This window comes from Neltuma alba, unplaced genomic scaffold, assembly GCF_004799145.2.
Source record: "Neltuma alba isolate B1F8T4 unplaced genomic scaffold, ASM479914v2 tig00006484_pilon, whole genome shotgun sequence".
Classification (NCBI taxonomy): Eukaryota; Viridiplantae; Streptophyta; class Magnoliopsida; order Fabales; family Fabaceae; genus Neltuma; species Neltuma alba.
Window position 1 is genome coordinate 60083 of NW_021634480.1, and position 24011 is coordinate 84093.

At 33.3% G+C, this 24011-nt stretch overlaps 4 protein-coding genes across 4 annotated transcripts; 2 read left to right on the plus strand and 2 right to left on the minus strand.

Annotated features, from left to right (window-relative positions):
• Positions 1-4014: 4014 nt before the first annotated feature.
• Positions 4015-7190, minus strand: LOC114750500 (BAG family molecular chaperone regulator 4-like). The gene is made up of 4 exons (XM_028939093.1): positions 6820-7190; positions 5703-5959; positions 5472-5618; positions 4015-4403 (listed from the first exon to the last, which is right to left on the minus strand). Exons 1-4 carry the CDS (start codon positions 6980-6982, stop codon positions 4206-4208), a joined length of 765 nt encoding a protein of 254 aa, XP_028794926.1. The 5' UTR covers positions 6983-7190; the 3' UTR covers positions 4015-4205.
• Positions 7191-9314: 2124 nt separating this feature from the next.
• LOC114750503 (uncharacterized) lies at positions 9315-14500 on the minus strand (the record flags this gene model as incomplete). Its single annotated transcript, XM_028939096.1, has 7 exons — positions 9315-10027; positions 10104-10223; positions 10527-10803; positions 12706-12852; positions 12961-13212; positions 13255-13273; positions 14496-14500. Coding segments are annotated over 7 exons (1533 nt in total), but the record flags the coding sequence as incomplete, so codon positions are not given.
• A 5382-nt stretch (positions 14501-19882) lies between these two features.
• On the plus strand, positions 19883-21807 carry LOC114750504 (L10-interacting MYB domain-containing protein-like). Its single transcript, XM_028939097.1, has 3 exons — positions 19883-20087; positions 20929-21086; positions 21169-21807. Exons 1-3 carry the CDS (start codon positions 19883-19885, stop codon positions 21805-21807), a joined length of 1002 nt encoding a protein of 333 aa, XP_028794930.1.
• A 310-nt stretch (positions 21808-22117) lies between these two features.
• LOC114750505 (uncharacterized) lies at positions 22118-23470 on the plus strand. Its single transcript, XM_028939098.1, has 2 exons — positions 22118-22919; positions 23013-23470. The coding sequence occupies exons 1-2, from the start codon at positions 22118-22120 to the stop codon at positions 23468-23470; spliced, it is 1260 nt and encodes a 419-aa protein (XP_028794931.1).
• The last annotated feature ends 541 nt before the right edge of the window (positions 23471-24011 follow it).

Here is a 24011-nt window from a genome sequence, read left to right on the forward strand (position 1 = left end):
GAACAATCACTAGCAATCTCAACAAGAATCGTATTGATTTTATAATCAAGAACTTATGTACTTAATGTAATTATCTGAACATATTTGCAAACTTCAGGTTGCAAGTTGATCATAAACACCTGTGACCATTTTATAGATGCATCTTTCACTTATAGAGTATTACTTTGGTCTACATGGTGTCTAAATGGGCCCATATATAAATATGATACATTATAAATCTGTACGGATCCGATTTTAAGCATAGCTAGTGATGTTCTCTATGAGAACAAACAACACATAAAAATTCTTGAATCACATATCATTTTAAAGAATCTTCTGGTTCTTTAATAAATGACAATGCACATTTTTTATGATATTTTGCATCATTATGATCCGGGATGATCTGACCGGTCATACCAAACTATGAATGCATAAACTTCTGGTTTATTGTAAAATTATTCTCAATTATTGGTAAACTTCTTGTTACCATATTATATTATTTATTTTTTTCCTTAATATTCCATAAGGAATATGTTATCAATTATAGATTTTATCTTCAGGATAATAAATAATGATATAACTCTTCTAGAGCATTAGTTTTATCTTATACCCAAATGGTAGAAACCTGTGTACTCATGGAAGGTTGAGCGCTATTGGCTCTTCTGGAGCTTTTTTCAAAAGGAACATGAGATATAAGGAATGAAATTAATATTAATAATAACAAATTCCATCTAACATGATTCACACTTGTTTTCAACAATTTCAACAATCTCCCCCTTAAGTGTGAGTCATATAAATATATATTTCTTATTTCCGTATTTCAAATACAATGAATAATATATAGTAAGCTAATAACATATCTTTAACTTGAAAATCCAAATGCTTCCTGATTCATATATAATAATAGATTTAAATCTAATTGAGCTATCACTTTAAAACCCTTTAATAAGCAAATATTCTAATATAAATGTTTGTGGGTCATAATTTTTCATTATCAATTTCTTTTCTGCCCACAAAAATAATGGGAGGAACTAAATTAGTTATTCAAGAACTATATCAATTCTGTTACTAGTTCTTCATGAACTATATCAACATTTTGCTATCAGTTCTTCTGGAACTATATCAATCTTTTGTTATTAGTCCTTCTGGAACTATATCAATTTTTTGATTACATATAGTTCTTCAAAAAAAAATGCTATATATAGTTCTTCAGGAACTAAAATATATTATTATTTCACTATATGATATACTTCACTTTTTGTTATACCCCCTTTTTTTTTTAAAAAAATGAAGCATATTTTTTTGAACAAAATTTATATATTTTCTCGATATTTCGTTATTCAAAAACTTTATTTCCTTGTATATATTATGTAATGCTTCAAAACTTATTCATAAATTTATAAATTCAACAAAAAAAAATATCTATAAGGACTAAAAATCAAACTATATAGTTAGGAAGATTTGAATCATAAGCCTTCGGGCTATTTATAAGCTATTAGTCTTCAAAACTCTATATAATGAATATTTATTTAAAAATCATTTGTGTCCCTTAATATTTGAACCATAAGCCTTCAGGGCTTTAAAAATATCATAAGTTATTATTTTCATATTATTCAATAATATGAGTGTAATGGCTACTGGCCATTTAGTAATAGGAAATTATAATATTAATAAATATCAAAATGAATGCCAAGAATATATGAGATAAAATAAGAATAAAAATTAAATTTTAAATTAATTAAATGTAACATAAAATAAAGAGAAAAGGCAAACTCTTTTACCAACACATTCTTCACTATATAGTTATTAGTTTTCTAGGCTACATTATTTATAATTCTAATTGTCATAATTTTTTTTTATAAACAAACCATGTAATGATCCTTCTCATAATTAAAACTATATGGCTTTAGGCCATTTAAAAAAAATTGATGTTATATGGCTTCAGGCCAATTAATAAAATAACAAAATTAAATATTTATGACTTCTAGTCATAAGATAGAAAATCAAAATTATATGAATGCGAACCATTTAATAAGATAAAAGAAAATTTAAATATATATATAAATGGCTTCTGGCTATAAAATAGAAAATTCAACATGATATATATAAATAAAGAAAAATTATATATATATGGCTTATGGCCATAAAATAGAAAATACAAATTATATTGCTTCTAACCTTTTAATGAAATAAAAAAAATTCAAATATCTATGGTTTCTGGCCGTAAGATAGAAAATCAAATTTATATGGCAACTAGCCATTTAATAAGATAAAACAAAATTATATATATGGCTTCTGGCCATAAAATAGAAAATTCAAATTACATGGCTTCTAGCCATTTAATAAGATAACAATAATCAAATATATATGACTTCTAGCCATAAGATAGAAAATTTATACGTAAATACTTCTAGTTATTTAATAAGATAAAATTTCAAATACATATGACTTCAAGTCATTTAAAAAAAATAGAGAATTAACCCCATATATATATATATATATATATGGCTTCTAGCCATAAGATAAAAACTCAAAGTTGTATAGCTTCTGGCTATAATATAGAAAATCAAAATCATATGGCTTTTAGCCATTTAATTTGAAAAGAATGAAAAATCTGAGTTATATGGCTTCTGGCCATTTAGTTACAATGAGATGAAAACTTAAAATTATATGGCTTCTGGCCATTTAACTTTAGATGGTAAATCTTTATGGATACTGCTAGTATCTATTGGAACTTCGGGTTCCATCGAAATAGTGACGTCAAGTCAATAAGAAATATAAGGGGAAAAAAATCCCCAATCATAGCCATGGAACCCGATGTTTAAAACAACGGTAGATAATCCTTTTAATTCCATATAATGGCTTAGATTATCCTAGATAAATTGAATAGGAATACGAATACTCTGAAACACCATATATATGATGCTCGAGGTATTTTTATTTGAACAGAGCAAATGATACTCTAGAAAAATAATAAAGATGATGCTCTAAAATTATGATGGGGTAGAAAAGTATATCATACGCACCTTGGTTAGAGCTTCGTGCTGATAACGTGTTATGAATAAAGAAGAAATAGAGAAGAATCATACAAAGGAAGAAAGGATTGATAAAAGAGAGTTTTTGTCATTCCATTCAAGAGTACACAATATATTATACATGGCCTCTATTTATAAGCACAGCTTTACATCTTTGATAGAATCTACAGATCACATGATAATATGAGATAATTGTGGGATATAGAGATAATGGGAGATCTTAGAGATTATAGGAGATATAGGAGATAAAGGGAGATATATGGACATCCACAAAGATATTATTATATTCATAACATAGAGTTAATTTTACCCTATTATATCAAATATGAAATGACTACCTATCAAGCATGTAAGAGCTAACACTAGATTACGCTGTTACGTTATTATATAAATTACCGTTTCTTAATATAAAAGATAAATAACCAATTGAGAATATTAAAAAATTAGTTAAGTTGATTATTTATTAAAAATGTGTATTGATTTTTATAAATTATCCTCTTCAATCATGTGCATTAAATAATTAAAATTATCCTTAGTTAAAACCCTTACAATCAATAAGGATATTTTAAAAATAGATGAAAGACAGTGAATTAAAGCCTCATATTGATGACTAAATCCAATCTCCCAATTAACTTTTATATTAAAAATAGAGTAGTACTTGATCATGGCCCTTGATTATAATCAAAATATTATATACAAGAACTCACCGAATCATAGTTAAATATAAAATTCTTTCCCATCTGAACTTCCAGCCTATACTTTCTGTTCTTTAAATATCAACAGAATTCAATTATATTTATTATAAATGGAAACTTCGAATTATGAGCTGGTAAAATTTGAAGGCGATGCAGCTTGTTTACATGCAGTGTATGCCCCTGGGGAAAAGGTTGAAGCAAACTTATGCCAAAAGTCAAAATTACTCAAACTGATAAATACAACGTGGTAGAATGACAGCGCCAAATTTTTTTTTTAAAAAAAAACAAAAATTATAGACAGGATAGCAACGAGAATATTAAAGCAGCATAAACCAAAAATTGAATAGGAGTGAATTAAGACAATAGGTTTGATTTCAATATTTCGTCTATAGTAAACTATTACATTTGAAAGTTGAATAAAGAACGAAGGGGTTTTGTACATGCTGAAAAATTCAATTCTCCACATAAATTTTCAAGGAACAGAGCAATTTCTGAGCTAATCCAACTGCTCAAAATCTTGGGATGCTTGCCCTGAGGACGACATTGGAGATGGGGCGTTCAAGCTTCCCATTCCAGAACCAAACTTCTCCCATTTGGTTGTTACTGAGACTGCACTGCCATTCTTGCTAAAAGGCTTGGAGTTTCTCTCCTTCAGAGAATCTAGCGTATCAACGAAGTTCTGCACCCTACGTACCTGAACAGAGGTTGTAAAGCAGATGTTCAGACCTTCAAAGGCAATAAGTTTAATTATGCGACTCAAACCCTACTCAATTTGACATGGTACCAGAGGCGTGGTTCGTAAATGGTAAACTAGTTTGCATGGATTTTAAATCATCATGGACCAAAATGAAAATAAAAATCTATATATGAAGGACCGACATAGAATTTGTCATATCCATTGGGAAGCAAATACACTTGCCAAAAACCAATGTGTTAATGTAATAAACACAGGCAAATAGAAGAATACGAAGTTCACACCTACTTACATTATTCTAACAGTAAATAAACGCATCCCTTAATGCATACAGGGTAAATGGCTACTCTTACTCCATCAGGCTTGCCTACTCAAAGATATCTTGCTCTGCATATGAAATCCTTCAGGTCCACCCAAAACGAGTCACTATTCTCCTTGTCTAAGCAGCTTAAAGCCGCCGTGGCTCAAGTAATCCTCCAAAACCAATACATAGTTCAACATTCTCCATTTTCATAATTTACTACATCACGGGGGTGTAAATGTACCATTTTGCATCCTTAGTCTTGCCAATTATAACTCAACCTTATCAACTATATGCCCATATTGTTCAATTTTTTTGGAATAGATTTCATGTTTGCTTTGATTCTACAACTTTTTTGCAGTTATATTGACAGCAGATAAGGATAAGCAAATCTAATATTCCATGTTTGAATAACATATGCTTAGTTCCTAACTTAACATTCTTTCCTTATTCCTTACTCCCAGCTGTCTAGTCCATTCCACCAATTCCCAGAAAACAAAAACCTTGTAAACACAGATACCATGAAGTTCAAAAATAGTTTTTTAATATACAGGCAATTACACTATTGAACCATACTGAATCAGTCTAAACTTGTCTAAGGTAACACTTGATGCATCATAACGCATATCACTTCACAAAAATCAATGCACAGGATTCCACTCAGTTTTATAACTCAAATTACCACATAAGAAATAAGAGATAGCATGAATAAGCAAAAGACATCAATAACAAACAAACAGTAAAAACTTCAGATTAGGAAATACTACCTCAGCTTTTCTCTGCATCTTTGCTTCACCTTCAGCTTCAATAGAATCCAGTTTCAGCAACTGCCTCATAAGCAACTCAGTTGATGTAAGAAACTCTTTCTCCGAGACCTTGGTTCCCCCATTCACAGCCACTTCCAAGGCAGCCACCTGCAAATTTTAGAATACAACAAACTGTTATTCTCTATGTAATATGATTTTTCAATAACTAGCCATGCCAAAAACAAGGCTCACCCTCTCAGAAAGCTTGTCCACCTCTACCCTGACTCCAGCAACTGCCTGAGAAGCTTTTAACATCTCATTTTGCTTTCTCATTTCCTCAAGTTTCCTCTCTTTGCTAGCAGCATCCTCCAAAAGCAACATCTTTGACTTGTCCTTTACACCTCCCAAGTGCAAGTGCTCTTCGTTTTGTTTTTCTTTTCCTCTGAAGAACAGTCGTTGCTCATTAGGCTCTAAACCTGTTTTGTGTGCTAGTAGTTTCTTGGCATCCACTGTCATTGAAGACCCAATCAAGGTAAATAAGGTATAGCAATAAATCAATAAGAACATAAAATATTTCATAGATATTAAGTATCTTATTTATCCTAAACCATTGATATTAAAGTTAGGTATGTAAATTATTATAACTATAATAATTTTACCCTTGATCATCTTTTAAGAATGAGTAGAACAAAGGTGCAGTTAGACGGTTATGGTTCTAAAATATATAATAAGGGTTCTCGATGATAGCTTTCCAAGATTTACAGTGAGAATTATGTAAATCTTAGTATCAACATGATTCTAAGATCCCGAAGAAGGAATAATATCTGCTCGATGATCTGTTTGGAGATAAAAATATGGAAGTTTGGTTGACCATATAATGTGTATATGTACCAGAAACTCTGGTTGAGCTTATGAATTTTAAGAATATTGAATGAATGAACTGAAGTTTCGTGGTCCATCATGGTAAGCAATACTTAACCCATTTACCTAGATCAATTTAAAGCAAATGTCAGTCTTTTCAAGCAAATATGATATTTTAAGTATAATTTTAAAGCTTATATCGACCTTCATACAAGCAAAATCGGTTTTCAAAACGGTATATGAATTGAACTTCTAGAAAGATAGGTCACATCGCAAAATTCACATCATACATTCACCAAAGCACAACGATCCCAATTTCCGGAGGTTCCAAACCCTTCAGACACAAAATACGCGGCCAATGTGGCACACAACTTCATTGAAAGGCTTCAAATAGCAGCCTCCGAACCAATCACTATAATCAAGTCCAATAAGCAAGTTCAATTGAAAGCCATGCTTCAAATTCACGAACAATCTAGGAGGCATCGTAAACACAAGAGAAGATACTTACGGAAAGTAGATTCAGCTGGGAGATAAACCTCATGCTGAGAGGAACCATAGGAGACATTGATCTTGATCATGGGCCCAGCGCGTGAAGAAGAACCAACTCCACCGTGGTCATCGTCAACACCAACAGCATCACGTCTCTGGACGAACATTCCACCAGGCCTCATCTCCCACTCGATCTCATCGCTCTGCTTCGGCGGCGGGCCGCCACAGAAATCGAGCTATTCATAATCAAAATTGGGCTCCGCCTGACACAGACAATTTAAAAGCTTAAAAATGGACTTCCAGATGTCGGGATGGCAGAAGTCCTATGAAGAGAAACGCTAGGGACGGAGCTTGACAAGGAATGGGGAAAGTTAGAAGAGGAAGGAGCTAGAATCGAAGAAGAGGGCGGTGAACTGGAGACAGAGATCGAAGGGGGACGCAATATCTATTTTTATAGAGAACGGTTGGTCGCCGTCATCAATTGGTCTCTTAAGGTTAACAAGGAGTAATAAGGTAAGTCAAATAGGTAAATTAAATGTTTTTAAATGCCCATCTCCACATTTACATCTATTTATTTTTGGCAAAAAAACATTTACGTCTATTTATTATATCTTATACTCCTCTCGTCCTATTTATAAGGTGTTTTCAATATATTTCACACATACTAAGAAAAAACTTAAAATATATTAACTCTTCGTTAAAATATAGTAACTTTTTAACTTTACCCTCATTTAATATATACATCTTTCAAAAAAGATAATTATCTACACTATAATAAATAAAAGACGATATAGTACATTTATGATAAAATTTAATAAAAATGACTTATAAATAGGATAAAACAACCTTTTTTTTTACTCTATAATTGGACCAGAGGAGTACTTCCTTAATTCCTATTTATTTATCTGATTTAAATTTTTATTTTATCTTTAAATACTTCTATATGCTCCATTTGAATTTTAAAATATAATTATTACTTGTTTTAATAGTATCCTCATTAAATTGAGGGTATTATGGTATTAAATGAGGCAAACTGGAAAAAAATAATTCTGACATAATGCATGAATTTTGCTTTGTCAAAGATATGTGTGTTTTTCTATGAGAACAAGTTAATAAGGATACAGGAAGTAAATCTATTAATTTTTTATTTTATTTTATTAATATACTCCTCCGGTCCTTATTATAAGACCCAATGACTTATTTGAGGAGATTAAAGAGTAAGTTAAGTTGGTTATTTATAATAAATAAGTGTTGTCATTCCTAAAATATCCTTGCTAATTAAGTATATTGGCTAAAACTATCATTATTAGAAGGATTATCTTAAAAAAAATGTATAAATTAAGAGATAAAATGAATTGAGATCTTATAATTAAGACCAAATAAAAAATCAAATAGAATCTTATAATAAAGATCGGAGGAGTAAATATATACTCCCGCTTGGAGGCTGGCTAGAAGAATTTTTGGACAATTTAATGGTTCAAGGTTTGTTTCTCGTGATTCTACAATTGGAAAATGAGAGAGAGAATTTGATTTGATAAGATCAGATGTGACGTTATTTTTTAGTCGCTTTATCATAGCATCATGTCAGGAAGCGTAGTGGGTTTGACAATTTATATATCAGACTTCTGTGCTTGGAAAATTATGCCCAAACCGGTGGATGCGCGAGATTTTATTCAAGTTTAAACATAAGAAGATTCACTGTTTATTAAACTCTGGAGTTTCTACTTGTGCAAATAGACTTTTTATTGAAAGACTCAAAAATAATGATAATAATACTTCTCTTCCTATCTTTTATATAAGATCTAATTGTTGAATTGATTTTGGTTTTAAATATAAGACATATTTCTCATATTTATCAATTTTTTCTAAATTACTCCGATAAATCTCTCTAAATTATAATCAAATAGAAAAAGAAGAGAGGATATTAAGGAACATGATCATGATATTTAGAAAAAATGTCATGTTTTTTATAATTAACTAATTACTTAACTTTATTAATCTAATCAAATTAGTTAAATAGATATTATATTAAAAACTGGAGGAGTATTACATAACAATAAGTATAATTATGATTAAAATTGCACCTAAAAAATAACATGAGGTTAAAATTACATACTATAGGTAAATTTTACAAGGTAGCAAACTGTATTGTTCTTCTAATTTACTAAAGGCGTTGAATTTTAATTAAATTATAAATACTAATTAGATGCAATTCTTCATAATTTAATTACATAATTATATTATAAACAAGCATTTAACATAAGTATCATATTTTAATTAATGCCTAGATAAATTCATTTTAACACTAGATTGATTCAATCTATATACCCACAATGACCAATTGGAGAAAAGGAGAGGGGGGGGGCGTCTGGAACACAATGGCGCAGAATGCATGAGCAACGCTTGCCAAATTAACACGTCGAAAACATTTTTATATGATTAAGGCTCGCAAATACTTATGGGGTTTATATGCACATGACACAAAATACTTATCTTCCAACCACTTTCTTAATCTTATGCAATCCATTTAAATATAGGAGAGCGATTCCCCTCTACCAATTCACACAAAGTGCTTATTCTGTTTTCAACCTGTGCAGCCTCAGCTTTGGCCGCTGCTAAATTACGCTCCATGTTCGCAATCTCTTGGCTAAGATCTTCTGCCTTTGTGCACAGCGTCTTCAACTCAAAGCTGGCATTGTCTATTGCTAACCGAGCCTCCCAAGCCTCACTCACCTGCAAGCGCATCTCATTAATGAAGCCACGATCAAAGCCAAAGCTCTCAAGCTCTCCAAGCACAACTTCAATCTCACTTATCTTCGGCTCGTCCAAGGTGCCAGCAGACGCCGTTGAAAGTAGTTGAAGGAGATTGGACAAAGAGCAAAACATCCAACCGATGAAGCTCTTCCTTCTATCAGACCTAACGACCATTAGGTTGGGATATTTGTTAAAGGCCATCTCCATTAGTTTGGTGGCTTTATCATCCAGTTCACACAACACAGCTAGACCTTTTGCTACGTTTGTGGAGACAGTTGCAGAAGCTCCTGTAACGGCCGGGGAAGGTGAAATGAGCTGTAGGATCTCCCCAACATTGACGTACGTGTCTACCTCGAAAGAGTATTCAGAGGTTGAGGCACGGGCGGGAATTGATTGAATTCGTGAAAAGACAGAACTACCATTAGCCAGGGTCTCACCATTCCCTGTTTCCATCTGCCCAGGGAATTGGAAATCTGCACAAGCGTAAGAAAAGTACACTGTTAGCAGAAGCAAAATTCACCATGATACTTTAAACATGAACTTGCATACCTCTAGTAGTGGAAGAGATAATATGAAAGTCAGGGTGAGCAAGAGCCAAGGGATCTTCCAGTTCACTAGCCCCTGAGGTAGCCCCTCTTTCAGTCCCCTCCTGAACTTGAGCACCCAAGTCTGGAGTGAGTGAAAAATGCCTTAGCATAAGAATGAAATCACGGAAACAAGAGTAGAAATTGCCTCTTTTTCAAATCTCAAGATGTGTGCGTGTGCGTGTGTGTAGAGAGAGAGAGAGAGAGATGCCAAAAAATTGAATTGTAGCAATTAAAATTCCTTGGGTACAAAATTTCATGTTATTTCAAGTACCACAATCGGCATTCGACTTTGTGAATTGCCCAGTTAATTCATTGTTTTGCATATTAAGCTCTTCCCCAGTGCCTGTAACAGTCAAAATGTGGGTTTATGTTAGACTTGACTTACTTAAGCGTTTCCCTCTTCTCCTAAACAAAGCCTCACTAGCGCTTGGATCCTCAGCCTCATCTGGGCCTCGAAGTTCAAACTCCCTGTTAAACTGCTCCAAATCTTGAACTAATTCTCCTGAAGTTGACATTGGGGATGGAGCATTCACGTTTCCTGTTCCAGAGTCAAATGTCTCTCCATTTCCATCTGGGAATGCATTGGCATTGTTGCTAGAAGGCTTGGAGTTTATCTCCTTTAGAGAATCTAATTTATCAACAATGCTCTGCACTCGACATACCTGAAGCAGGGTGGTAGAACTGACGTTCAGGCTTTTGCAGTCAAGAAGTGTAACCCTAATGCTACACGAAAGCCTCAAGAAGAAATCTTGAAAAGTCATATGATTTACCACAGGTAATTAAGATTAAAATTTTTAAAAAAATCAATCTCACAACCATTCACAATATTCTAAGCAAAAATGCATCCTGATATTCCATGCACATGGGATAAAGTAAATAAAATGATTATAAATTATCTAACAAAGAAGCCTACTGGGCTACTGGCTGTCCATGCATTTGAACACTCAACACATCATAGCTACTTAACAGTGAATTAATGGCAAGTTGATATCCGTTTAGCAGCATCTATTAGGGAAAGAAGGGTGAGCAGATGGGGGTCCACGGGAACACTTTATTTGGATAGAAAGCAGTAAAACATGATTACATGACAGATTCTGTGGAATCAGAAAGACGGATTTCATGAACAACGTCTAAAATTTTCACATGGTAGACAATTAGTACTAACATCGTATAGTGCCCTAAGGTGGTAAGTCTAAAACAGAAGGTAGATATATTGAAAGGAACCTTAATCCCCAAACTTAAAAGTTGAATAGAGAATGAAACTAAATTAAACCTGCGAAGAATTTCCAGACCAAAACTGTAGTTCCACAAATTAAAAATGAAAGCAAGTTGTGACTATTCAATTAGTATATAAAGCTTCACACTGAAAGAATACTAATTTTCAGGACCATTACATGAATTTTGTTACTATGTCAAACCTAAATAATATTAACTTAATACTGATATCATAGAAATAGATCCCTCATTTCAGTATAATCTTCCTGCAAGTGGTTCTTTGGTGAATAACTCAAAAAAGAAGACAGCTTAGGAAAGTTACTACCTTCGGTCCTTAATAGAAGACCTTGTTTGACTTTTATTTTGGTCCTAAATATAAGACCCCAATCCACCCTGTCTCTCATATTTATGTATTTTTTTTCCAAGATAGTCTTTCTAACAATGGTAGTTTTAGCCAATACACTTGATTAGTAAGGACATTTTAGGAAAGACAATACATATTTATTATAAATAACTAACTTAACTTCTTTCCTTAATCTCCTCAAATTAGTCAACTAGCTTTTATAATTAGGACCGTAGGTAGTATTTTATAAATGTGTAGAAGTTCACAAAGCTTAATCTGAGAGAAATGCAGTAGACAGAGCATTTCAAAGTCATTTAAGCAATAGCATTTTCACAATTGCAAATAATAATTAAAAATCCAACAATCCATCAAATAAAACATTGAAATTAATTAACAATACAACAACGGCAAGCATTATCCCACCAAATGAAGTGAAATTAATTAAAAACAGAAGGGGAGAAAAAAAGGAAAAGAAAAAAAAGAACTAGAACAATGAAAGCAGAGGGGGAAAATACAATTTTAATTAATTTAAAAAGCCAGCCTCAAATGAGCCTTCCTGACTATACAAGTAAGAACAAATGTCTCCAATTTATTCTTCAAACAACCAACCAAATTATCAATTCTATCACAAAGAAGAAGAAAAAACTTTGGTGGAGCATTGAAATCTTCCCATGGAGGAAAAAAGCAATGAATATCCATTATTAGAATTACTAACAACTCTGTTATTCGCAACATATTTGCACCATCATCAGAATTGATCTGAAAGAAGCCTTAAGTATGATGCGTCGTCATGGAAATTACTTCATAGAAGAGATAGCATATGATCACTTGTAGCTTTTTTTTCCTAGACAACATTCTGCTTCATTATTTTAAACACTAATATCGACAGATGTCACTAATCATGGTCCATGACTTATAATTTGTCAACATAAGGATTGCATGAAAAGGCATAAACAAGAGACAACACATTAGAATTTCAGATTAGACTTGACACCATGAATACTACCTCAGCTTTTCTCTGCAGCCTTGCTTCACCTTCAGCCTGAATAGCATCCAGTTTCAGCAACTGCCTCATAAGCAACTCAGACAAGGAGAGAAATTCATTCTCCGCAACATTGGTTCCACATTTTACAGCCACCTCTAAGGCAGTCATCTGCAAGGTTGAAATGAGACCAATGATCATTCTCTATATAACATGGTTTACTTACTCTAACCTAATATGCTTCTTCAGGAAGCAGTCAAATAGGAAGCAATGACTCACCCTCTCAGAGAGCTGGTCCACCTCTGCTCTAACTCCAGCAATAGCCTCACAAGCTTTCGACATGTCAAACTTTTTCCTGGTTTCCTCAAGTTTCCTCCCTTTGCTAGCAGCGTCTTCAAAAAGAAATATTTCTGAACTGTCCTTTATGCCTTCCAAGTGCAAATGCTCTTCATCCTGCTTTTCTTTTCCTCGGAAGATGAGTATTTGCTCTTCAGGCTCTAATCCCGTTTTATGTGCAAGCAGTCTCTTAACATAATAATCCCGTTTTATGTGCAAGCAGTCTCTTAACATAACATCCCCTGTTATTGAAGATCTAATTAAGGCTAATACGTGTTAAAAAAAGAAAATAATATATTCAATATCTCAAGCTTCTTCTACCGCATATTCCTAGTTTCTAGATAGATTTTAGATAAAGAACATCGATATCATTTTGCAGGGTTTAACTTTAATATGCTCTAAAGAGGGAGAAATGTTATGGAAAGAAATCAGGCTAAATTACTCAACAACTACTTTAGTCATGAACTTTCAAGCCGTATCCCATGTATTTTGCATCCGATTCATCAACTTCAATCCTATCAACATTTTCTCAAAATATAAAATGTTCTCCAACTCAATATCCAAAATTACCAACCTGAAACACATTTTAAAGATTCTTCACATTGAAATATAATTAAATGAACGTCTCCGACCAAAGTGCCTGGTGCCATAGTAACTATCATAATAAGTTCACTAACCAGCAAGTATATATGACCAGAAGATACGTATTAACAAAATAATAAATCCAATCCCAACTCCTGGAATTTTCATCATAAGTGTCCAATTTTTAGATAAAACCTAATAGCAGAGTCTCAGATGCTACCTTGCATTAGGATTCACCTGAACTAAAGGCGCAAAACAACAAAACTGCTGGTGAACTAATCAGATTCGGCCTCTCCTTCTTACTTTCCTCAATTTGGCTTATCAAACATATTTAGTGAACGAGTTAGATCAACATATTAATAAATTTATTAACTGAGTTTATACTCGAGCTCATTAAGTTCACAAAAACTTGGTTGGTAAAGACCGTAAAGTCTTTTTTCCCCCAATACTTTCTGTGTTTAAATATTATTTTAGTAAAGATCATAAATAAACATGAAAGTTTATGCATCTAAGTTGGATATATATATATATATATATATATAGAGAGAGAGAGAGAGAGAGTACAAATTTATAGTTTTGAAATTCTGTTTTCTGGTGCAGACTTCTTTTACACACACACGCACACAAGTATGAATTACATTCATGATTGTCAGCATAGCTTTCGGGATCAACTCCGTTAAAGGAACTAAAACTGATGGCCATTGTTGGTTTGATAAAATCCGCGGGCTCAAAATTTGCCTCACTGGCTTTTTTTTGGCCAATCGCCTCACCATTTTTTAACTAAACGAGTATGATTATCATCAGCCTGGACTTGTTTGGTATAAAGCCATAACATAATGAAGTGAAACTCAGTAGCCAACCAAAGGTCGTCCCTGATAGGAGGAGGAAAAACTCACCGAAAGTAGATTCAGCAGGGAGAGAGACCTCGTGCTTTGAGGAACAATTGTGAGAGATGGTGATCTTGATAATGCGCCCAATAATACTCAAAAGCCCCCTGGCTCTCGTCGGCGAGGCTTCGATCGGAATCAACTGAACTGTAACACATCAAGCTCGGGGTCTTCACGGATTTATAAGAGCTCAAGTAAGGTGGGGCTTAGGATTTCATCGGATTGCAATTTCGTTGGGAAAAAAAAAAAAAAAACATAACATAAATTGCTAATTCAATCAATTATAAAATTCGTTATTAGAATTTACAATAAATTAAACTGCAATAAATCCCGAATAATGATGGATTTAAATTTAGATTTTGTAGATTTTGTAGATCTGGTCAAAAATTTACATTTGCACATTTTATTTCGTGGTTAATTTAGTCTCAAATTAATTTCCTTTTCAATTTTATTTATATTAATTGAGATTATAAAAAAAGATATATCAATCATCAATATATCAATATGCTATACTACTAAACCTCAGGTCAAAAAACTATAATAGAAGACTTAATTGGAGAATTCATGTTGGCACAAATATAAGATATATTTAATATGTTTATCAATTTTTTTAAAATTAATCCTATTGATATTCTCTCAACAATAATCAAATAAAAAGGAGAGGAAGGGAATTAAGAAAGATAATAGAGTAGTTTAAAAAAAATATCATATTAACTAATTTAACTGACATTCTTAAATTATTTAAATTAATTAATTAGGTTTCATTTTAAGAATTAGGGTATTAATTAGGAAAAATAGCAAAAAAAAAGGACCGTCAAAATAAATAAAAATTATAAATTGGGATCCATGACAATGTTACTGTAGGTTTTGATAATAATTTTTATGAACAGGTTTCTATATATAATTTTTCTATCTTAACAGTCTTTTTTGTGATTTTTCTGGGGCCAGATTGAAAAAAAAAAAATTCTCGTGAGGAAATTGAAAAGACATATTTTTGGAAGCATGGGTGCAAAGCTCACAAAAGCAGCCGAAGACCTGAGCACAACTGGACACGAAGACTAAGAAAGAACATCGAAATTACGCCCAGGTTGCTTTGATGCTTCAAAATTAATTAATAAATAAATGAAAAGCAAATTGTTATTTTATTCCTATTTCCCAGAAGCTGATGCCACCAAACTTTAATGAGAAGGCAAAAGGCTCAACTCAATTCGCGTCGCTTAATCATCACTTGCTCAAATGTATAAATACTTTACCGCTAAAGCGAAGATTAATTCTGGTAATAATTTTTATTTTAAGCGTGGGAGCCATAATTAATAGCATATAAGGTCTTTGGAGAGTGTGGCAATTTCCTACATTTGTGTCATTGGCTCTCCATGCCTCACACAAACCACGTTAAAATTTCAACCTATAAAATTTCAAAAGTTAAAATGTACATTTAGTCTTTTAATTTTATGTAAGGTTTCATTTTAATCCCTTAGCTTTACAAAAAAATATATTTTTAGTCCTTTAACATAAAAAATTGTTAGTTTTAAATGATAATTTTTTTATAACGATCATGGTTGTTTTGAATATTAAACTTAATATGTTAGGATTTAGTAATATTTTATCAGTATTCAAAAGCTCAATATTATCATTTTTTGCTAACAATTTTAGGATTAAAGAATTAAAAGTTTACTTTTTAAAGTTAAGGAATCAAAATGAAACCTTGTGTAAAGTTTACGGACTAAAAGTATACTTTAACTAATTCCAAATTAAAACCTCTTCAACTAAAAGAGATCACCTCACAAGATCATGGTCTGATTTTTTTTTTTTATATACACAAGATCCTCATAAGAGGCAAGTGCAGGGCATATTTGAAATCTTTGAGACAGATAGAATAAGTTTTCAGAAAAAGAAAGAAAAAAAAAGAAGATTTAGAGAGATGTTATCCAAAATATACTTTCATTCATAATAAGGGATTACAATACTCAATGCCTCTTCAAGAGACCAAATGCTCATTTATATAGACTTTAAAGAACAAACTTAAACCATTACAAGCAATAATGCAACCCTACTTTAGAAAAATAAATATTCTTGACAAAGCAAAAGCTCATAGAGTGACAACTGAAAAAGCAAAAGCACACTTTACACCCATACTTGTCATATGGCATAAAGTAATCACGTTTGTACTAAAAGCATATTCCTTATGAGTGAACCCTTTCTTGAAGATGGGTTCATGACTTAGAGATGAATTCATGTTATGGTCATCTTCAGAATCATAATTATTACAGGGGACATAATCTATTCTTTATATGATTCATAAGGATCCTAGGAAAGTGGTCCACCCCATTGAGTAGGGGATGACAACTACACATCTGGAACCTGGTAAAGTGGTAATTCTAGTTGAAAAAGTCGAAGGCCTTCTAGTTGGGTTAGTTGGAAGGGTTGTGAGTCCATAGGGTTCAGATCTTGAGATTCTCCTACGAGAACTAGAAGTTTGATGGCTTGTAAGATAAAATTTCTTTGGAATTCTTGTAATGTGAGAGCTGATGAACTTGCAGCAAACTATTGAGGGGAATTGGGAGAAAAATGTCCAAAAGAGACACATGTAGAATCTTCAAAAGTATCTGGCTCATTAAATGTAGTTAAAGTTTGCCTTTTATTTCTTCATTATCTTACTCTCATATTTAAATCATAGAACAAAAGTATTTTAGAAATTGAGACAGTTGTCTAGGAAAAGACTTCCATCAGTGTCTCTTTCATAATACTTGAAAAATGTGACAAAATAGAAAAACTTTTGTTGCTTTGATGTTGGTGCATTTCACACATTATACTCGTTTAGAAGATTAGAGTTTTCATCTCCAATAGGATAAAGTAGCAAACATTTGGAAAAAGGTAACAAGATAGGAATTCTAGTTCCTAGAATCACAAAGGTAATGGTACATGGGTAAGGCTGGGAAGGCTATGGCATATATATGAATAGTTAAAAGATCCCAGAGATACCATAATAGTTTCTCTAGAATGGGTCCTTTAATGATGGGATGGTAAGATAAGGAGTGTTTAGATCAATGTGCTGGGGATAAGGGTGGATTTGGGTGTTGACAAACAGAAGATTGAACTAGTAAAACAAAATTCCTTTGGTGAGGCTATGAATATCAGTAGGCGTTTTAGGTCATGATCCTAGAGGGAAAATAGTGATTTTGACTCTATAAGGCACTTTTAGATAGGGTTCAGGGACTGTCATGAGGAGAATACTGAGGGCTTTTTCTAAGTGTGAGAAGTTCATGGTCTAGAAAGATAATTACCAAGTGTGTTGTAGTGGCCCTTAAGGTGTCTTACTATGAATTTACAACAAGAGAACCAATCTTTCCACCTAAGCAGGTACGCGTCTAGGAGTGTTTTCATTTTTGTCTCAAGCATAGAAAGAAATAAAGTATTTTACATTTCAATAGTAAAATTGAGAGAACTAATATGAAAATTGAATTTTTCAATTACCTTTACATCCAAAAATTTAAATGTATTAACTAGTGAAAATTAAATACTACTTTGATTTTTAATATAAGAACTATTTGATATTTAATTTGATTCTAAATATAAGACCATAATTTACTTTGTCTCTCATATTTTTTTTATGTTTTTCAAAGTAGTCATTATAGTAGTTGCATATATTAAAGATTTCATTAAATAGTGGTTCTAACTAATACACATGATTGGTAAGAATATTTTAGGAAAGATAACACATATTTATTCTAAATAGCTAACTTAACAAACTTTCTTAATCTACTAAAATTAGTCAATTAAACTCTCAATAATCTCATGTTAAGTAGGGCTATGCAAAAATCCAATGATCCAACTAACCCAGTCTAATATGATGAATGCATGGTCCAATCCAATTCGAACAAAACTGTTCAAACAAAAAATCAAACCAACTCAGACCAAATTAACCATCGGATCAGATCAGGTTTTAGGCTAACTCTATAAACCAGATCATCATGTTTGATCTGACCCATACTTCAGACAATATATAAAATATATATTTTTATGTTACCTAAATCTATTTTTTTTTTCTCATTTTTTCCTTCTCCATGCGACTCCCTCTCTCTCCTCCATTATTGTCCTTTTCCTTCTTTTTTTCCCTTTTCTCTTTCCTTTTTTCCTCTCCTCTATGATTTTCCTTTTCTCTCTTTTTTCCTTTTTCCCGTGTGCCTCCTTCTTCCCTCCTTCATCATCTTTCTTTTACTATCTTAGCCTCCTCTTTTCTCCTCCACGATGGCTCTATCACTTTTCTTTAAGCTTCTTTTCTCTCCTTTAGTCACAACCCCTTAGATCCAGCAGTTTTTGTTTTTGACAAGTGAGAAGAAGAAAACCTAGAAGTTGCTCATCTTACTAGCTTTATCTTGCTCCAACCAAGCCTTCATTTGCAAAATAAATTATTGACAACACCTTTAAAAATAATGAAAATATGATTCAAGTCATGTCCAGAGATATTATTCTTAAGAGTTATTCTGTTACACAAGATTAGAATAAAAAGCGACCAGGATTAAATAAATCCTTTCCACATAAAGTAGGGTGACTAAATAACAAAAATTTAAAACTCAAGAGAAGAGAGAGAGGAGGAGAGCTTGGGGAGAGAACTCAACTCTATCTGACCATGCACCACGCACTACCTTTTATAGACAGATAATATACAACCATTGGGTTGTCATGATAGTGATTAAAAACAGTTTTAATGCCTATTAAAAAGGCAGTTTTTAGACAATTAATTAATTAAGGTGAATTAGAAAATTGGGATAAAGGTCATTTTTGTCCCAAAAGTTTTCACAAAAGAGTACTAGGCATTAGAAAGTTTTTTTTGGAGTAATGTTGGCCCGGAAGTAGTAAAAACATAGCAATGTAACCCTCTGTTAACAAACCCTAATAGTCAACTGTTAGTTGACTTAGGGCCCGTTTGGGATCACGTTTAGGCCCCCAAATGTGCGTCCCAAACGGACTTTTGGGGTGGCTGTGATTTTTGAGTGTTTGGATCCCCGATTACCCAATCTGACTTTTGAGGCTTAAATGGGCTTCTGAGAGAAGCTCATACAAGGAGCTTTTTTTTCGGATGCGCAGCTGGGGTGATGAAACCGTTGGAGTGTGTTTAATTTTTTTACCTAACTGACCCTCTGCATGTATTTTCTCTCACTTCACTTCAGCTCAAAGACAAAAAAAAAAGACGCACACACGCACTCAGCCACAAGACGCTCTGAAGCTAAAAAAAACTCCTCCCTACGTCTGCTGCCATATACTCGCCGTGCGCCCACCGTCTCCCGCTGTCTCAACAGTTTGGGTTCTTGTGTGGTCGGTCGTTCAGTTCTTCCAACGTCTCATCAGTTCTTTCCTCTGTTCGTTCAGTTCTTCCAGCGTCACCGTCTCCCGCCATGTCTCCGCCATGTCCCGCCGTCTCATCAGTTGTGGTTGTTGTGTGGGAGTGGCTAGACCTTGGTCGTTCGTTCAGATCCTTCAAATACCGTCGCCGTTCATCTTCTTCCTCTGTTCGGTTGCAAGCGTCGCCATCCGTTTTCACCGCCGCCGGATCGCATCTGCTCCAGATCCACACTGCTCGGAGTCTCCTTTGTACGTCTGGTAAGAGATACGTGATTTTGGTCCCAAATCTGGTTGTCTTCGATTGTTCTTGGCTCTTCGATTGTTCTTGGCTGCGGTCGGACGCATGGCTGTTATAGGAGTGTTAATATGATATTCTTGCTATTAATCTGATGTTCTTTCGATTAGTGTGGCCTGGCTGTCGAACTTGGTAGTAGTGTAGTAGGAAGAACTGACTTGAACGTATCGATTAATGTGGTTTTTTGGCTGTGTTTAGTCTGTCTTTCCTGTTAATTATTTGTGACAAGGTCAAACTTGTAAGCGCATTTTAGTTTGAAAATTTGAAGATCTGTGTTTCTATTTATTTGTAGTTCTATGTTTCTATTTTATGATTTGTGGTTCTGGCAAACTGACTACCCCTTTGCTGTTAATTATTTGCCACAAGCTCCGAAAAGTATACGTTTTTTAGTTTGAAAGTCTGAAGATCAGTGTTTGTAAAAAGTGGCGTATATATTCATCAATAATGCTTATTGTTGATAAGTATGTTTTACAAACCTAAATATATATGATTGTGATATTATAATTTATAAATATTATATATATTAGATATTTCCTCTCATATTTATTTACAAAAGAAACATAATATTTCTGCATTGTTGGAAGAAAAGTGTTCTGGTTCATTGTAACTCCCTTTTGCATTCTTGATTGACATTTTTTAATAGAACTATGAACAAAGAAAAAAGTAAGGCAACATGGGATACAAGCACCACAGAGGTGTTACTTAAAGAATGCATGGAGCAAATCTACCGGAAAAATCGTCAAGGAACATCATTTTCAAAGACTGGGTGGAACAACATTCACTCTGCATTCAATGCAAAAACAGGAAAATCATATGAGAAGAAGCAATTGAAAAATAGGCTCGATAGCTTGAGGAAGGATTGGAGGACATGGGTTGATTTAACCAAAGAGACTGGTGTAGGTTGGGACCCTGTAAACAATACAGTGGTGGCAACAAATGAGTGGTGGGAGAAGAAAAAACTGGTATATAATTGTTGATCTTGAGTTATAAACTGTGTTATTACTTATTATAGGCTTTTTATTTTTGTTGATTGTATTCTTGCAGGAGAATCCCCAGTATGAAAAGTTTAGGTACCAGGGGTTAAAGTTTGCTCATGAATTAAACACGATATTCAAGGGTGTGATAGCATCTGGAGAGGATATGTTGGCACCGTCTTTAACCCAACCTCAGACACAAGAGGATGATGAAGAGAATGTGTATAGAGTTGATACAGATCTCCTTGAAGGATCGGGGGATAGCGAAGAAGATCTTGGAGGTGCTAGTGTAGGAGTTACGGATGAGATGGCAGGCGTAAACTTAACAGCAAATACTGCATCTAGTGGTTCAGGAAGCCATGGGAAGAGGAAGAGAGGTGAAGGGTCTAGCAGGCAAACAAAGCAAAAACTTCCAGCCTCAAGACAAATAGCGGATTCAGTTAGTGAAATAGCTACTGCATCTAAGGATAGAGCTGCAACTCTTAAGAAAATAAAAGAGGTATCAATTTCTGAGGTTACGGCCGAAGTGCTCTGCCTTGAGGAAATTACAAGTGACTCTGATTTCCGGAACCGGTGCTTAAGACTTCTGTTGCACAAGAGTGTTCGGGAAATGGTTGTTTCACTAAAAGGACAGCCGGAATACTTGGTTGCATGGCTACAGGATATGGCATACAATCCACCATCATGGCTGAAACCCCCGCCTGCTTGAACTATATTTTAGGACGCATGTTATGATTTTATTTTGTCTAACTCGGACCAGAGTTGTTATTATATGTTTTTAAGTTAATGTTTGTGGAACTATGAAATTATGTAACTTGTTAACTGACTATGAATGTTTTTAAGTTACATGTGTTATTTATAATGGTAATTGCAGCTTATGAATGTTTTTAGACTAATTTTTATGTCTTTGCATGTTTAACAGAAAGAAATATTTATTTGCACATACCTAAAAATATTTATTTGTCGTTTAAAAAAATTCTTACAGTTGAATTTAACCACACTCACAGGTGACATTATCTATGGCAAATTGGAACAATCAATTTACGTTTGAGTGGATGGAGGAAGATGAACAGTCTGAAGAGGAGTCGGAGGAAGATGAACAGTCTCAATTGATTTCCCTTTTAGATGAAGAGATAACACAATATGAAGAGGTAGCTGTATTGGTGAGTCAATATGTGATGCCTTATGTGTGCAAAGAGCCACGAAGAACTAGTCAGCAAACAGGTAATTTATGGGTGCAAGAAATTTTGCGAGATCATGAAATTCGGTGTTATGACATGTTTCGAATGGAAAAAGAAATGTTCATGCGATTATGCTCTAAACTGGTCGAACATGGTTTAAAAAATTCTAAGTATCTGGGAGTGGAAGAAATTGTTGGTATGTTTTTGAACACGGTTGGTCATGGACAATGTAATAGGATGATTCAAGAAAGGTTTCAACATTCAGGAGAAACTGTAAGCAGGCATTTTCATAGAGTATTACAGGCTTGCCTTAGTCTATCCAGGGAATATATCAAACCACTCGATCCTACGTTTTCTGTAACTCACCCAAAAATAAAAAACGATAAACGATATTCGCCATATTTCAATGATGCAATAGGAGCAATTGATGGCACTCATGTACGATGTGTGGTGAGTCTTTCGAAGCAAGACAAATATATCGGGAGAAAGGGATATCCGACACAGAATGTCATGGCTGTATGTGACTGGGACATGTGCTTCACTTTTGTGTTAGCGGGATGGGAAGGTACTGCACATGATGCTCGTGTGTTTAACACTGCTGTCTCAACTCCAGCCTTGGATTTCCCTCATCCACCTCCAGGTATATTTTCAGTAGCTTCAATTTTAATTATATCGAATTCATTTGATATTTTCATTAATTTCACAATGTCAACATAATTTCATGATTTATTAGGGAAGTATTATTTGGTCGATGCTGGCTATCCAACTCCACCAGGATATCTTGGTCCGTACAGATGTGAGCGCTATCACCTTCCAGACTTCAGGCGACAACCGGGATTTGAAAATTATAACGAAGTCTTCAATTACTACCATTCAAGTTTGAGGTGCACTATAGAAAGGACTTTTGGGGTGTGGAAGAATAAGTTTCGCATCTTAGATAAGATGCCAAGTTACAAGTATAAAACTCAAGTCCAAGTAGTTTGTGCTACAATGGCTATACATAATTTCCTCCGAAGAAATTCAGAAACTGATAGAGATTTCATAGAAGCTCAATCTGAAGGTACAATTGACGAAGACAATCATGATGAAGCTGGTGAGACATCCTCTTCAAATTTACCTAGATCAAGACAAATGAATCATGTGCGTGACACAATCAGAGACCAAATTGTATTGAGCATGGCATCCAATTAGTTATTTGATGTATTTAGTTTAAAAATGCTACGTATGTATGACCTCTAATTTACATATTTATCCATTACATATATTTAATTAAGTTTTTTTATTATTTTTCAATTTCCTTCTAGTAATAACTTAATTTTTTTTATTTTTAATAAAATTTTTTTCAATACTTCTTTTAAAATGGTCATATTATATATATAATTTCTTTATAACAATAAATTAAATTTCCTTATTTTTAATAATTTTATTTTCATTACTTTATTTATGACAAATAGTCACATTATATATATAATTTCTTTATAATACTAAATTAAATTTCTTTACTTTTAATAATTTTTATTTTCCTTACTTCTTCACTTTTAATAATTAAATATCTAATATTAGATATGTGCTATTTAATAGAATTCATGTCCTTTTAAGTCATTTTACATTCAAACTTACTTTTACATTTATCATCCAAACAAGTTTCAGCTTCTCAAACTGACTTTTTTCTAAAACCCAATCCAAACATAAATCACATTACCCAATCTGACTTTTACTCAATCTGACTTTT

Coding starts and splice junctions, on each gene's coding strand:
- LOC114750500 (XM_028939093.1), bottom strand. CDS start 6,982: ATGAGGCCTGGTGGAATGTTCGTCCAGAGACGTGATGCTGTTGGTGTT. Junction 5,960..6,819: donor CCCAGCTGAATCTACTTTCC/GTAAGTATCTTC, acceptor CTTCAATGACAG/TGGATGCCAAGAAACTACTA. Junction 4,404..5,471: donor AGATGCAGAGAAAAGCTGAG/GTAGTATTTCCT, acceptor ACCTCTGTTCAG/GTACGTAGGGTGCAGAACTT.
- LOC114750504 (XM_028939097.1), top strand. CDS start 19,883: ATGTCTCCGCCATGTCCCGCCGTCTCATCAGTTGTGGTTGTTGTGTGG. Junction 20,088..20,928: donor GAGTCTCCTTTGTACGTCTG/GTAAGAGATACG, acceptor ATGCAAAAACAG/GAAAATCATATGAGAAGAAG. Junction 21,087..21,168: donor GGTGGGAGAAGAAAAAACTG/GTATATAATTGT, acceptor GTATTCTTGCAG/GAGAATCCCCAGTATGAAAA.
- LOC114750505 (XM_028939098.1), top strand. CDS start 22,118: ATGGCAAATTGGAACAATCAATTTACGTTTGAGTGGATGGAGGAAGAT. Junction 22,920..23,012: donor TTTCCCTCATCCACCTCCAG/GTATATTTTCAG, acceptor ATGATTTATTAG/GGAAGTATTATTTGGTCGAT.